Here is a 14282-nt window from a genome sequence, read left to right on the forward strand (position 1 = left end):
TCTGCACGAATGCAGAGAAGATAACTGTGACCGGGAAGATGGTCGGGGTTCTTTCTTGGAGGAGAATCAGCAGGGTGACACCGTCCTTGGCACGGGGACCATATAAGCAACAGGGCAGGAGAGTGTAGGGAGCAAGTCCTGGGAACCCGAGACGGACTTCGCGCTGGAGACACGAGAAAGGATGATGGGAGTTAAGGCTCAACAGGGAGGTGAAAGGAGGTGACAAAGGCCTGGCGTGTGGCAGGGATTGGAGGGCCACCCAGGCTCCCACCTGTGCAGGGCTTCGGTAAGATGACTCTGTGGGCCAGGGGCGGGCTGACCGACGGAGCTGCCTGACTCTGCTCCGGAGGCCAGGTCCCTGGCCAGCACTCTCCTTTGTCTCTGCTCATCCATCTGCCTGTCTGTCTGTCGGTCTGTCTGAAGCGTTCTGAACCACCTTACCCTTGTCTTTGTATCCTTTTGCAGGGACATTGCGGTTCGAAACATCCTGGTGGCTTCCCCTGAGTGTGTGAAGCTGGGGGACTTCGGTCTCTCCCGGTACATTGAGGATGAAGACTATTACAAAGGTGAGGGGACCTTCTGGCCTCTGCTTCACGTCCGGAGGGGTCGCTGAAGCCAAAGTCCCAGGAAAAAAAGGCTGTGTCAAAGGTCTACAGGTCCTTGGGTTGCCAGAGAATAGGCTATATTTTTGATAATTCTGGATCTTTCTTCCCTAAATACTACCTGTAAACCTCTACGCCACTCAAAGCCTCTGTGACTCGTCTCCCCATCAAATGGATGGCACCTGAGTCCATTAACTTCCGCCGCTTCACCACGGCCAGTGATGTCTGGATGTTTGGTGAGTTGAATTTTGGGAGGGTTTGACAAGGGTTTCGCTTCTCACCCCCATGACCAGGCTAAGAGGAGGTGCCGAGAGTGGGGCTTTGGAGCCCCCTGCTGGGCGGCACGGTTCTGTTTTGCTGCAGTCACTGAGAAGTGTCAGAAGTGAGAGGCCAGTGGTGTTGAGGTGCTGGGCCTTCAGGCCTGGCCTGGGTGGTTGAGTTAATCTTCCTGAAAAGGGCTCTTGGGGTGAGAGTGTACGCCACCAGCCAGCCCCAGGAACTAGTGTGGGGACACCAGAGAGGGGATGCTCAAAGGCGAACTGAGGTTTGTCCCGAGAAGGGGGTGCAGGAGAGGCGAGGACGAGGCCGTGTGATAGACAGCCCCTCGCAGAGCACGCAGCCTTGTGGGTTACCCCTCTCAATTCTCCACAGCCCACCAGTAAACTGTCATTATTATTAACCTCAGTTCCCGGGCACAGAAGCTGAGGCTCAGGCAGGTCAGGGGCTTCCCCTTGATCACACAGCAGCAAGTGTTGGCTTCAAACCCCACTTTTCTGATGGAGGCTGCAGTCCTTCCTAAGGGAAGGTACCAGCGGTCCCAACGATGTGCCTTTGACTGCCCCACCTTACCCCACAGAACCCTAATAGCTGCATGTGGAGGGGACAGAGAGAGGGGGACCTTAGTTCACTTACAGATACACTGACTGGTCCCTCAGGGACCACTATGGTGACCAGGACCCCCGGGATGCCCAGGGGGGAGGCAAGGAGACACGGGTGCTCCCCGTGGCAGGGGCCGAGGGCAGATGACGATGGCTGTCCCTGGAGAGGGTGCACTGGCCCCCCCAGGGCGAGTCCCTGCCCCAGCGCAGGTCCTGAGCCCTGTCCTCCTGCTCACAGCTGTGTGCATGTGGGAGATCCTGAGCTTTGGCAAGCAGCCCTTCTTCTGGCTGGAGAACAAGGATGTCATCGGGGTGCTCGAGAAGGGCGACCGGCTGCCCAAGCCCGACCTCTGCCCGCCTGTCCTCTATACCCTTATGACCCGATGCTGGGACTACGACCCCAGCGAGCGGCCCCGCTTCACCGAGCTCGCGTGCAGCCTCAGGTGAGCATGGAGCAGGTGCAGGGGCTGCGGGCACAGGCCCCGAGGGGGCCAGGCTTCTCTGCCGCAGCACTTACAGGTTTACAATGTACTTTCTGAAACAAGATGCATGGTGTCCTTGTCCCCACCTTGTGCATGAGAGAATCAGGTTTAGAGCTGGTGACTCACCCAAGGCAGGGACAGGTGGGGCTGGGACTGGCCCCCGGGACCTCCCCTCTGACCTGCATGGGGCTCCGTGTCCAAGGGGAATTAGCCGACCCTCCCAGCAGAAGCTCGGACCCTTTGTTCCTCCCAGATTACAGGGAAGGGAGTCCGTTTTGACTGTGAAAACAGTGACTGAGTGGTCACCTTTCCCTTCTGAATGGAGCATTGGTGGCCTGGGGATCCTTATCAGATGCCCAGAGCCATCATTCCCCGGGCTGGGAGGCCCGTGGTGAAGGGTGTTTTGGAGTATATTTTAGAGGGATCTCTGTTTCCTTGATGGCCTGCTTGACATCAGCCCCTCCTTGGGAGACCTGACTCCTTTTGGTGCCTTTTAAGGCAAATTTTTCCTATAAAGGGCCAGGTAGTAAATATTTTGGGCTTTGTAGGCCATGCAGTCTCTGCTGGAACTTCTCAGCTCAGCCTCCGTAGCTTACAGCAGCCGGGGACAGCATGCAGTGAGTGGGTGTAGCTGGGTTTCAATAAGACTTTATTTGTGGACACAGAAATGTGAATTTCATATAATTTTCATGTGTCTTGAAGTACTTTTCCCTTTTTATTTTTTTTCAATCATTAAAACATTTCAAAACCATTCTTAGTTTGGGGCCATACAAAAATAGGTGGTATCCAGACTTGGCCTGCGGGTGGTGTTTGCTGACCCCCACTTCAGGGAATCCAGTGCTTAGTTAATGTTAAATTGTGCACCCTCAAGGCCTGCAGCCACCGTGTCGGCATATTTATAGGGCAAGAAAACAGCCCTTGGGAACCGTTATGGGAGGCACTGTGGGTAGGATGCTGGGAGTGACACCGTGTTTGTAGAGGCAGAGGCGGCAACGCAGTGTGCAAGACCCCCAGCTTAAAAGACCACCCTGTTTCTAGCTCCTTGTTGATACCCCCAGTTAATTTCAGACTTATCTCTTGCTTCCTTAGAAGGGAGATTCGGGAAACCAAAGGGTTCCAACAGAAACGTATTTGAAAGATGGAACCTGAGAGAGCAAAAGCTCTGGGGTAATGAGGTGGCGGTGGGGGTCTTATTTCATCCTGGGTGTGAGGACCAAGGGGAGCTGTGGCGGGGTGCCCCACCCTGGGCCGACAAGCGCACCCATCCGAGACGCTGGGCCGCCCGTCGTGGATCGAGCTGGGAGCTGGCCTTTTTTTGAAGGGTACCCAAGACCCCAGTGACCCAGACCTCCTTCCCATGCCACAGCCAGCGGTCCTCTGTTAGAGTTAAAAAAGGGTGTGATGAGTGTTTCCCGGTCTTTTGGGGGGGGGGTAAGAAGGGCCCTTTTAGTATCAAAATTTGATAATTTCTCCATGTAATGTCCCTTACACTTTTGGAATCTGTTGATTGACAAAATGTAGTAAGCTGTAGGATGAATTTTTTATTACACACAATATAATGGATATAAATCTGAAAGCACAATATCAACTATTATGTATTCAGCAGTACTGTTATTAAAAATGATTAAAGAAGACAATTTAGGTGATGCGAGGTTTATTTAACATGCTGTGAAGCAGGCAGTCTCCATTCCCAAGGGTCAGAGAAGTGCAAAATGGGGCAGAAACCGGACACTTTAATGTGATAAAGAATAAGGAGCAAGGGAAAGAAAAGTAGGAAATGAATAAGGAACAAGGAAGGAGTTATGGAGTCCAGAGTTGTCTTGGCATCTGGGGATTGGCTGACTGGCTATACCTCATTTCCGGTCAAGCAAAGCCTCTAGAGAGACATAAAAGCTATCTAAGTTTTGGTTTGCTCCTGTGGCATCCCAGAGAGACTCTATCTTGGGCCTAGAAGTTTCTTTCCCTTTCCTTTCCTTTCCTTTCCTTTCCTTTCCTTTCCTTTCCTTTCCTTTCCTTTCCTTTCCTTTCCTTTTCCTTCCTCCCTTCCTCCCTCCCTCCCTTCCTTCCTTCCTTTTAAAATATTTTATTTATTTTTAGGGAAAGGGGAAGGGAGGGAGAAAGAAAGAGAGGGAGAGAAACATCAATGTGAGAGAGAAACATTGATTGGTTACCTCTCACATGTACCCCAACTGGGGATTGAACCTGCAATCCAGGCATGCGCCCTGACTAGGAATCAAACCCATGATCTTTTACTTTTCAGGGTATGCCCAACCAACTGAGCCATACTAGTCAGGGCTAGAAATTTATTTCAATCATTCATAATACTTGGTCTACAGACAATGCATGGCATTGTGAATGCACATGTAAGGATGTGGATTCACAGACCCTACAATTATTGCAGAATCCTCTGGGGTTTGTGATTCCCAGGTTGGAAACCACTGGATGGGGTGAGACAGGCGAGAAGCAAGCGCAAGGCCAGCATGGGAGTGATCCACAGCCCTTTCCCATTAGCGCACTCCAGGAATGTGCTGAGGGAATGTTTAGTGAAAAATGGGAGACACAGAAGCCAGGCCTTGGCTCTGACATTGGCTGGGACATCAGAACCCTACATAGGGGGTCAGGGCCAACAGCAGGCACAGGGAGGCGAGAAGCATGGGGAGGTGGGCTGGAGACATGTTTCCATGGCCCCGTTGGGCTGGGATTATCTCTCCAAGGAGTGTTTCCCACTGTGGAGCTGTTCCTGGGATCCAGCCTTGGCGTGGAAGTGACCTCAGGGCCTGTATCCCAGCCTGTCTCAGGGGGTTCTCCCCAGCGTAGTCTGAGGAGGAGATAAAAATGGGACCCGGTGGTCATCCTGGGCCTCTCCAGGCTTCAGTGGAGTGCAGAGAGGAGCCCCCAGGAGCATTTCTGACCTTGTTTCTCTCTCCTTATCTGCCCTGACCCCATGGCAGTGACATTTATCAGATGGAGAAGGACATTGCTATAGAGCAGGAGAGGAACGCTCGCTACCGACCTCCCAAAATCCTGGAGCCCACAGCTTTCCAGGAGCCCCCACCCAAGGTAAGCCAAGCCCCGGCCTCACTGGTCCCCTGAGTCACAGCACGGCCGCGTCCTCATCTGGCCTGACTGTCCAGCTCCTCCCTCACAGCACAGACAGGATGCGCCCCTGTAATTCTCCCAGCCCCTTGACGCAACCGCCCATCGGCACTGAATTCAGCCCCTGCCCCCACGGTGCCCTGGCAGGTGGAATGGGAGACAGCAGGACAGCACCTGCTGGTGGGGCAGCTGGGCAGGGAGTCGCCCTGGAAACACTCTCCTTCAGAAGCTTGAGCACTTTTCTTTCCGCTGTTTTTTTTTTAAGGGCACACTAGGTCCCCATAAGGGCACGTGATTGGGGAGTGTGCTTGGCCCCTGAGGTCCAGCCTTCGTGTCCACGCCCTCCATGATGTCTCTGGGCTCAAGGGCCAGTGGCCCGTCTCTTGTCCTTTGGTGGGTGGGTTGGGAAGGACAGACAGCGCCTGTGTTAGTCAGCTCGGGCTGCCATAGCCAAATATCATAGACCAGGTGGCTTAAACAACAGGCGTTTGTGGAGGCTGGGAAGTCCAAGATCAAGATTCTGGCAGGTCCAGTGTCTGGTGAGGACTCTTCCTGTCTTGCTGACAGCCACCTTCTCGCTGTGCCCACACAGGGCCAAGAGAGCAAGAGCTCTGGTGTCTCTTTGTAGTGCTATAAGGACACTAATCCCATCATAGGGGCCCCACCCTCATGACCTTATCTAACCCTTACGTCCCAAAGGCCCTACCCTCAAATACCATCAGGCTGCAGGGATGGGGTGGTAGGGCTTCAACATATGGCTTTGGTGGGGACACAAATGTTCAGTCCAGAACAGAGCCCTGTCTGCTGCAGGGCCTTTCCCAGCATCCATCTGGCCCGGTGTGCCTTTCCCCTTCCCTGAGTCAAGGCCCAGCCCAGCTTTCATCTCCTGCGTGAAGCTGCCGTCAGTGCCTGAGCCCCCGTAACCTCCTGCCTCTGGATGTGCGTGGCTCTCGACGGCTGCTTGGCAGATGCTCCCACTCCAAAGAAGCTACACAAAAAGAGACCTGTAACCCCTCACTTAGCGATGACCCCGAACAAGACAGAGAGGTGGCCTCTTTGTACCCTCCCATCACTCAGCATGTAATGGGTGCTCAGTAAATGAACACAATGAAAACTTTGTCCCTCATCTTCTCCCTTCTGAACAAGCCTGACCTGTCTCTGACCTGATTCTCCCTCCGCAAGCTGTGCTCACTCAGGGAGAGACGCGGGAACCAACTTTTCTCCGTTCTCTCCCCAGCCCAGCCGACCCAAGTACAGACCCCCTCCACAGACCAACCTTCTGGCTCCCAAGCTGCAGTTCCAGGTGAATATAACCAGGGGGCTGGGAAAGTTCAGGGCCATTTCTCATCTTGGTCCTTCCTGAAATTCTGTTCTCATGCCTGGGGGAGCAGCAACCAACTGCTCAGGTGATGGAGATGGCCTGCTTTGGTACCCAGCAAAGAATCTGAACGCAGAGTACCCAGAGATCAAAAGAGCAAAAGAATCCAAGTGCAATTCCACCAGGCTGTCCCCAGCAAAGGCGTGCTTTACGCCCAGCCTGCCTGTCCACAGTGTCTGCTGCTGTGTGTGCCTGCCTCTAGCTGCCTCTTTGTGCCCAAAGCCTCCCTGGTCTCCTACCCTGAGCAGAGCCTTGTGAGAAGGACTCTCAGGCAGCTGGGGACAGTTGATGTTCCCCAGAAACTAGAGTTGCTCCCTGGGGCTCCCGACAGAGGTGGTCAGTGAAGAGAAGGGTTTCATCTGAGCTCTCTCCCACCTTTGTCGTCACCAACCACAGGGTCTCCCTGAGCCGCAGGCCTCTGTCCTGTGTACCCCGCATCTCGGACTGAGGGAGCCCCACCCCTTCTCTTTTGTTCTCTAATATCCCTCCGCTCAGAGTCACTGCCCGGGGCCCAAATAAGCCCAACCAAGAGCAAACATAAATCCTCTGCATTTGAAGGGAAAAAAACAAAACAAACAAAACACGATGCAGAAGATAGAAGCAACATCACAAAAAACAAACATACCTTTTGCGATGTTTAACATAGTGATCAAACACACACACACACACACACACACACGCATCTGTGTGCTAATTTTATCTGTGAAATAGGACTCTTTCCTGAAGAGTCCTGAAGGAGGGGACAGGCGCTCAGTCAGTCAGTACCGACCCATTTGCAGAGCGCGGGAGGCGTGCTAGGTGAATGAGAGGCCGCGGTGGCCGTGCCGAGTCCTCGCCAAGGGATGCCTGTGTCTGTTGCTCTGCCTTGTCTTCCAAACAGGGCCAATGAAATGCTGATGTTACATTTTGTATTGGCTCCTGGAGACCAAGTCCTGTTTCTCCCATGGTGCTCATGTATTGTTTCTTTGTGCTTAGTTTGTAGCAGCTAATTGTCTACCTTCTCGCCTTGTCCCTGTGCGTGGTGCTTCTTTGCTTCTCCTGAATAGGTCCCCGAGGGTCTGTGTGCCAGCTCACCTACGCTCACCAGCCCTATGGAGTTCCCATCTCCCGTAAACTCGCTGCACACCCCACCTCTCCACCGGCACAATGTCTTCAAGCGCCACAGCATGCGGGTAAGAGGGCTGTGCATGCTGGGTCCCAGCCCAGACTGAGGAGGCTAATGCAGGGGAGGTAGCTGGGACATCGGGAACCCCGCAGCCTCAGGCCCAGGAGGGGCCCTCCATGCTTCCATGAACCAGTCAGGCCACGGAGGGACTCTGTGGCTCTCTGTCCTTTGCAAACACATCAGAGGCTGGGTGCCAAGCCAGGCTCTGCTCTCAAGGATGCCAGCTGGACCTGGACCTGCCCCGTCCACACTCTGGTGCCTTGGCAAGTGATATAAAGCCTCCCCTTTCGTGAGCCCTGGGTGTAGTGAGGAGTCTTGTGGGCAGAGGCAACCAAGCCTGTTGGTGCCGGAGAATAAGAGATCCTGGAGGTTCTGTTCTGCTCTGCTGTTCCTGCCTGGTTGCTTTGGGTGTTCAATCTCTCTTCAGTCAGAGGAAAGGCTTCCTTGTGGCTTCCATTCCTGCTGCTTTTGTAAAAGTTGCTGCTGTTCAGGAAGGAGCTTGGGGCCTATACCTCTTTGTTGTAACTGCCAATACGAGGCCCTCAGTACTTCATGGATTAGCATCTGATTGTCATGGCTTGTAAAATAAATAAATAAACACCTAGCCAGATGGCTCAGTTGTTTGGAGCATCGTCCCATAACCGAAAGGCTGAGGGTTCAATCCCCAGTCACAGCACAAACCTAGGTTTTGGGTTTGATCCCCTCTCTCTCCCTCCTCCTCTCACTCTTCCCCTTCCTATCTTTCTAAAATCAATGACTGTGTCCTTGGGTTATGATTAAAAAACTAATGAAATAAATAAAAGCACCTTTGTTTGCCCACTTGTCACTTGTCACCACCCATTTCTCCTTCAATACAAGTAGCCCTGTAGTTGCCATGGACATTTGATATATTTTACTAACCTGAGTCCTGCTATGTGACAAAACAGACTAAAGCCCTTACTGTTTTAGCTCTGGCTCCATATACATGCATAGTATTTCACGTTCAGTATACATGCCTCTAAAATTTTTTGGAAAAACTATGTGACTATTCCAATAGATTTAGAAAATGTAGGAAAGTACATAGGTTGATATATTCTGTGCCCTTGTTCTTAATTTAGTAAAATTTAAAAATGAGTAATATAACTGAGAATTCTCAGCAGCAAGATCTATTGTGGAATAAAATTCCCCATTTATCATTTAAACAATTTATATCTTGGCATATACTTAACAATAACAAAGCTGCATTTTGAAGCATGCACTATAATTTAGGCAGTGCTCAGTTCCTCCGCCCCCCTGCCCTTGACTCTTTATTCGTAATTAATTGAGTTTTAGTGAGTTTTGCTTTACAATGTGACCTTTTAGAAAGAAGCTATTTTGCATGTGTGCGGGGCGGCATTGCCTTTGTCTAATCCCTGCTTCCTGGTAAAGACTTTGTTCAATTCCATAAAGACAAGCTGTGCAACAAGAAAAAAAAAGACCTTTTGTGTCGGGGGTTCAGAAGTACTTTTCACAAGGAAAGTCTGCCTAAGAGAACATAATGAACATTTCTTAAAATAAACCAGAAAAGGTTAAAAATATAAACTCCATTTTACGGCATACATCAGAAACGTGAATAAAGCCTTTTCCAGGTAGAATGCTGAAAAAGCTATAGGCTTCCTGCAAAGCATTTAACAAATATCGGGGATGGGTTTCCATACAAACCCCCTTTTCACTAACTGACTGTATTGCCTGACTCATCTGGGAGCCTGTGGGACGCTGCACCAGAGTCATAATGGCAGCAATCTCCCAGCTGAGATTTGAAGTAAAAGTAAAATTCAGCGCAGTACGTTTTGCAGGTGTGCTGTTCTGGGAGCTGTCCTGGGAGCTGTCCTAGGTGCTGACAGGGGCCCAGGCGACTCTGCCTTCAGTGAACTAACAGTTGGCCTGCAGAGAGAGGCAAGGTGCACATCTCCCCGTAATGCAAGCCAGAGAGCTGTGAGTGGCACACGCGTTTCAGCAAACGTGCAGTGAGAGTTCAGAGAGGAGAACAGCTCTTTCCAGCTTTCTTTTTGTCAGCTGGGCCTGGAAGGGTGGGTAGGATTTGGACAGGAAGAAACTGGGATGAGAGGAATGAAAGGGGCAGAGGCATCAGGAGGAGCCATGAGTGAGTGATGGGAAACCACAGGGCAAGTGCAGGAGCTGACTGGCTAGAGTGAGGAAGATGCATGCAAAGATAGAAATTAGGGTGGGGGGAGCAGGTGGCCAAGTTCTGGAATGGTCACAGCTGGTGGAGTCATTTAAAGCACCACAAAGACCTGATCCCTCTTAAGAGTGACCAGCCATGTAAATATTTGTTGCCTGATAAGAATATCTGAGGTACATTTCAGAGAAGCCCAAAAGAGATTCAATTTTTTTAAAATCTTACTTTCTCCTTGAATTTGATTCTGAAATTGAAAGACGTAGGAACAGATCTTTGAATGCATCTTAAAATATTCTGTGCGATGCTGATCAGGCCTGGGGTGTACTGGACATTTGAGTGATAGGAACCTTTTTTTTAGTGCTTACAAATTACATAGTGTATACTTGACTCCTCCTACCAGTATTAACTCTAGTTTTTCTCAGGCCACACATTTTCCTTATACCTGGAGATTCCTAACTCTATATTCAAAATGTTTGACACTTGGCTCCGGTTTGTCACCATCTTTCAGTAGCCTGGGGTGGCCATACCATTGCAGTTGCAGGTGTTGACATATATAACTGGGGCTATTTATAACCTTAAAATTCCGTTAAAATTTGAAGCATCGTCCTTTGTGAAATAAATCTTATTTATTTTTATGATTCTGTGATTATAAAATACTCTTATGTTCTGAAATTTGTTTTCTTAAAATAAGGCCTGCCTCAGTAGGTCTCAGCGGAGGCTGATTGTGCCATATTTGGTGATGCCTGGGGGCATTTTGTTACAACTGGGGAGGTGCTAGTGAGCAGAGTTGCCGCCGAGCATCCTGCAAGGCACCGGACATCTTCCTCCAGTAAAGAATTACCTGGCCCCAAGTGTTAGTAGCACTGAAGTTGAGACACCTGGTCATAGCCCGCCTGAGAACAGGGTCATTGCATGTTATACTGTCCCTGACCTCCCTGCACCCATCCCTATGCCTGCCACATAGCAGTGGCTTAATACATAGTTGTTGAATAGAATAATGAACACAGAATATTTCACCAAGAAATCTAAGTTGTGGGAAGAAGTATTGTTAGAAATTGAGAGCAGCAATTGAAACTGAATGAGCACTAAGAAAATATCTCAACATAACTGTCTTGTTATATTCAAGTGTGTTTTAGAGAGTTGAGTGGGGAAAATAGCATAGCATTAGAGGTTCGGTAGAGAGTATGGCTTACTAAAGTAGAGAACGATTTCTGGCATTTTATACAAGTGACTTGTATGTAAACTGGTCACTTCAAAGGAAACAATCGGAGGGACCTGCTGGCCTGGATGTCAGAGGGCGATCTTGCCCCTGGCAAAGGTCATCCTGGGCTTTAAGCAATCCAAGAAAACAAAACAAAACAAAACAAAAAACCAATAACACTCACAAGTCCAGGAGTCCAGGTGCAAAAATGGGCAGCAGAAATAAAAGCAAAACAGCGTGAAGCAGATAATTATATAAATGAACCCTTGAGAAGGCTGAAGGGAAAGCAAGCAGTAAGAAAACATGCAACACCTTCTTTTTTGGAAATAGCTGGTAAAACTATGAATAGGTCCAAAGTCCCCCAAGTGAATTAAAACAAGGGTTGGGTTCATGAAGTGAGAAGAGGAAGCATGTATTATGTGTCTATGCATCTATGTTTCTTTACGTTTTTTTCTTCATTTTATCTCTTAGTTCATGCATTTTTTTTGGTTAAACAACCCAAACTACCATCTTGATAGAGAGTTTGTTTTAATAAAAAGGCACGATCAAGGGGCGCATGCTGTTGTCCCTTCCCTCGGGCCCTGCTCCACTGTGGGGCTGCAGCCAACACCAGCTGCTCCATGGAGCTTCCAGACCTGCTCAGCGGTGCTTGGCTGGAGAGAAGTGCCCAGTGCTTTTATAGGGGGTTGGCTTTGTACTTCTGAATTTATTAAGCGACAGCAACCGTGACAGGTACCAGCTGAGAAAATAACATTAGGGCAGTAATTTGAAAATTTACTTGTCTAACAGATCATGTAATCGTTTGAATACAATGCACATTAAACACCGTGTTCCGGGTTTGGCATTCCATCGCAACACAGGCATGTGCTTGGGGCTGGCGGACCCAACAGTAACAGTCTGCATGTATGACTGTGGATCTAAGCACAACATTGCAAGGCCAAGTCTTGTGGCCGTCACGAGGCTCTTCAGAGGACTGTCCCTCCTCCGAGTCTGGGGATGAGGCTCACTGTGTCCTCTTCTCTCTCCCTGCTCTCCTCCCAGGAGGAGGACTTCGTCCGACCCAGCAGCCGAGAAGAGGCCCAGCAGCTCTGGGAGGCTGAGAGGGCCAAGATGAGGCAGATCCTGGACAAGCAGCAGAAGCAGATGGTGGAAGATTACCAGTGGCTGAGACAGGAGGAGAAATCCTTGGTGAGCAGCCCCTGAGCCATGGGTGGGACGGGACACCATTCTCAGCGGCGCTGCTGAAGACACCTTGATAAAAGTACTCGCAAGGGAGAGGTGTCCACGCCATCACGTCATGTCATGTGCTCCTCTGCCTCCCCACGGACTGCAGTGAATGTCCTCCGAGTGTTCTTCAGGTTCCTAGTTCTGGAATTCTAAGTCCTTTGCTTTGGTTTTCTCCTCTGCAGGATCCCATGGTCCACATGAGTGACCGGTCCCCATTGGTAAGTCTCTGGGAGAGGCCTCTGCTATAGAGTGAAGGCTGGGACGTCCTCATAGACTGCAGGGCCGCAGCTCCAGGCCCCGGGCCTGCACCTCTCTCCCCTCTGCCTCCCACCTTGGGAGCGAGTCTATTCTCTCTCCCTTGACCTCCACGAGGCCCTTTTCCTGAGCTCTCACTTGATCTGCACCCATAGCACTGCCTTCCTCTGCCCCAGTCCCCTGAGCCTCTTAGATGGGAGGATGTGCCTCCAGCTTGCCTTTTCATCAGGAGCCCCCCAGAGTCTCTGCCCCCACCCATGTCTATGATCTCTAAACCTCTAAATGCCCTGTGGAGGGGGTGAGAACAGGTCATGGGGGCGTGGGTTGTCCCAGAGCCACATCAGTGATGTATTCTCTTGCCTTCCTTCCAGACCCCAGAGAAGGAGGCCGGCTACAGTAAGTATCCACGCCCACCCTCTTGGTGGGAGTTGCCACTTGACCTCTTGTGTTGAGCCACCGTCCTTGCTTGCTGCCTGCCGTAGAGAGCAATAGAGTGTACTCGCAGTTTTAAGAAACATCTGCCTTGTTTTGACTCAGAGGGCACGGAGAGGTGCCATCTTGGAGTTGGTAACTACCCTTCCACGCCATCTGTCGCCCCATGCACTGCCTGCCCGGCGCCTTTCTCATCTTTCTCCCTGTCCCGGGGTCCTTAGTCTTCTTCCCCGTTTATCTCCTCCTTGCATTTATTAGGAAGAGGAGATGACTCTCTTTCCTTCCTACCTCCCACTCATTCTGTTGGAGGCTCCTCATGGAGGACAATAAGGTGGTTCCCTGGCCTCTCTCCGCTGAGGCTCATCTTCCCTGGGCCTGGGGGATGGAAGGGAGAAAGGGGGTTGCTAAGCCTCAGGGTCTCTCCCAAGGCCCCTGCTGAAGCGTGCGGGGGGAGGAGCCAGCAGTACGCCAGGCACGTCCTCACCCTCCTAGACGGGTGGGGCTGACGATGGTGAGGATGACGGTGACAATTATGATGAAGACAGAGTTACAGAGAACTAGACACAAGCCAAACTCAGGCCCAAGTCACTTACAGATGTCAACTTGTTTAATCTCACGGCGACTCTATGAGATATGACAATTTATTATTAGGCCCATTTTACAAAGGTCATGAAACCAAGGCATGGGGGGGGTTCAGTAACATATCCAAAGTCAAGCAGCTGGTGATTAGCAGAGCTCAGCTTTGAGCCCAGGCAGTCTGGCTCCAGGGACCCTTCTGAGCACCCCCTTATTTGACAGATGGAAATTAAGGCCCAGGGAGTGTCAGTGGGCTGCCCTGTGCCACACAGCCCTTCGATGGAGGAGCTGAGAGTAGAACCGGTCCTCTGACTTCCACTCCGGGGCCGGCTCTTCCCGCAGCGCCCAGGGCCGTGTGTGCCTTTGCCTATCAAAGTGGAGCGTGAACAGTGCGGTTCATCTGCTGTTTCACTCCCTTGACTCCCCCGAAGCTCCAAGCAGACCGTGGGGGAGCGCTCACAAATCCGCCCCACTAGCTGCTGGGGCCTTGGCCCCTCAGCCAGCGCTGCCTTCCTGGGGAAGCTGGTCCCTCAGGACTGTCAAGGCCAGAGCGCATGCTGTCCCTCGGGCCGGACGCCCAGGCTCTCCGGGGCCGGCACACCCTCGGCAGCCCCTCCAGCACTGCTGTAGCTTTCACTTTTCCCTTCCGTGAAGTGGACACCAGGGCTGTCCCCGACTACGGGAGGGCCAGGGAGGTGACTTTCTCTGCCATCCTCTGGAATTAGGGCTTCCTGTCTCGGGTCTCCTGGTAGCAGAGAGGGGATTGGCTTGGCTATCAGCAGGCACAAAGGGAAGGGCCAGGGTGCTGGGAGCTGCCCCAACTCACTCTCCC

At 51.3% G+C, this 14282-nt stretch overlaps 1 protein-coding gene across 1 annotated transcript in view; it reads left to right on the forward strand.

The window, feature by feature from the left end:
• The window catches only part of PTK2B (protein tyrosine kinase 2 beta), a 58330-nt gene that overhangs the window by 40751 nt on the left and 3297 nt on the right, over nt 1–14282 (forward strand). Inside the window, exons 19-27 of the mRNA XM_054576001.1 lie at nt 466–566; nt 749–838; nt 1719–1923; nt 4914–5022; nt 6296–6361; nt 7483–7608; nt 12002–12148; nt 12370–12405; nt 12814–12838. Of these exons, the coding sequence (XP_054431976.1) occupies nt 466–566; nt 749–838; nt 1719–1923; nt 4914–5022; nt 6296–6361; nt 7483–7608; nt 12002–12148; nt 12370–12405; nt 12814–12838 (905 nt within the window). The remainder of the gene's footprint in view (nt 1–465; nt 567–748; nt 839–1718; nt 1924–4913; nt 5023–6295; nt 6362–7482; nt 7609–12001; nt 12149–12369; nt 12406–12813; nt 12839–14282) is intronic.

Source organism: Pteronotus mesoamericanus, unplaced genomic scaffold (assembly GCF_021234165.1).
Source record: "Pteronotus mesoamericanus isolate MK-2021 breed Mesoamerican mustached bat unplaced genomic scaffold, CSHL_Meso_final contig_32, whole genome shotgun sequence".
Taxonomy (NCBI): Eukaryota; Metazoa; Chordata; class Mammalia; order Chiroptera; family Mormoopidae; genus Pteronotus; species Pteronotus mesoamericanus.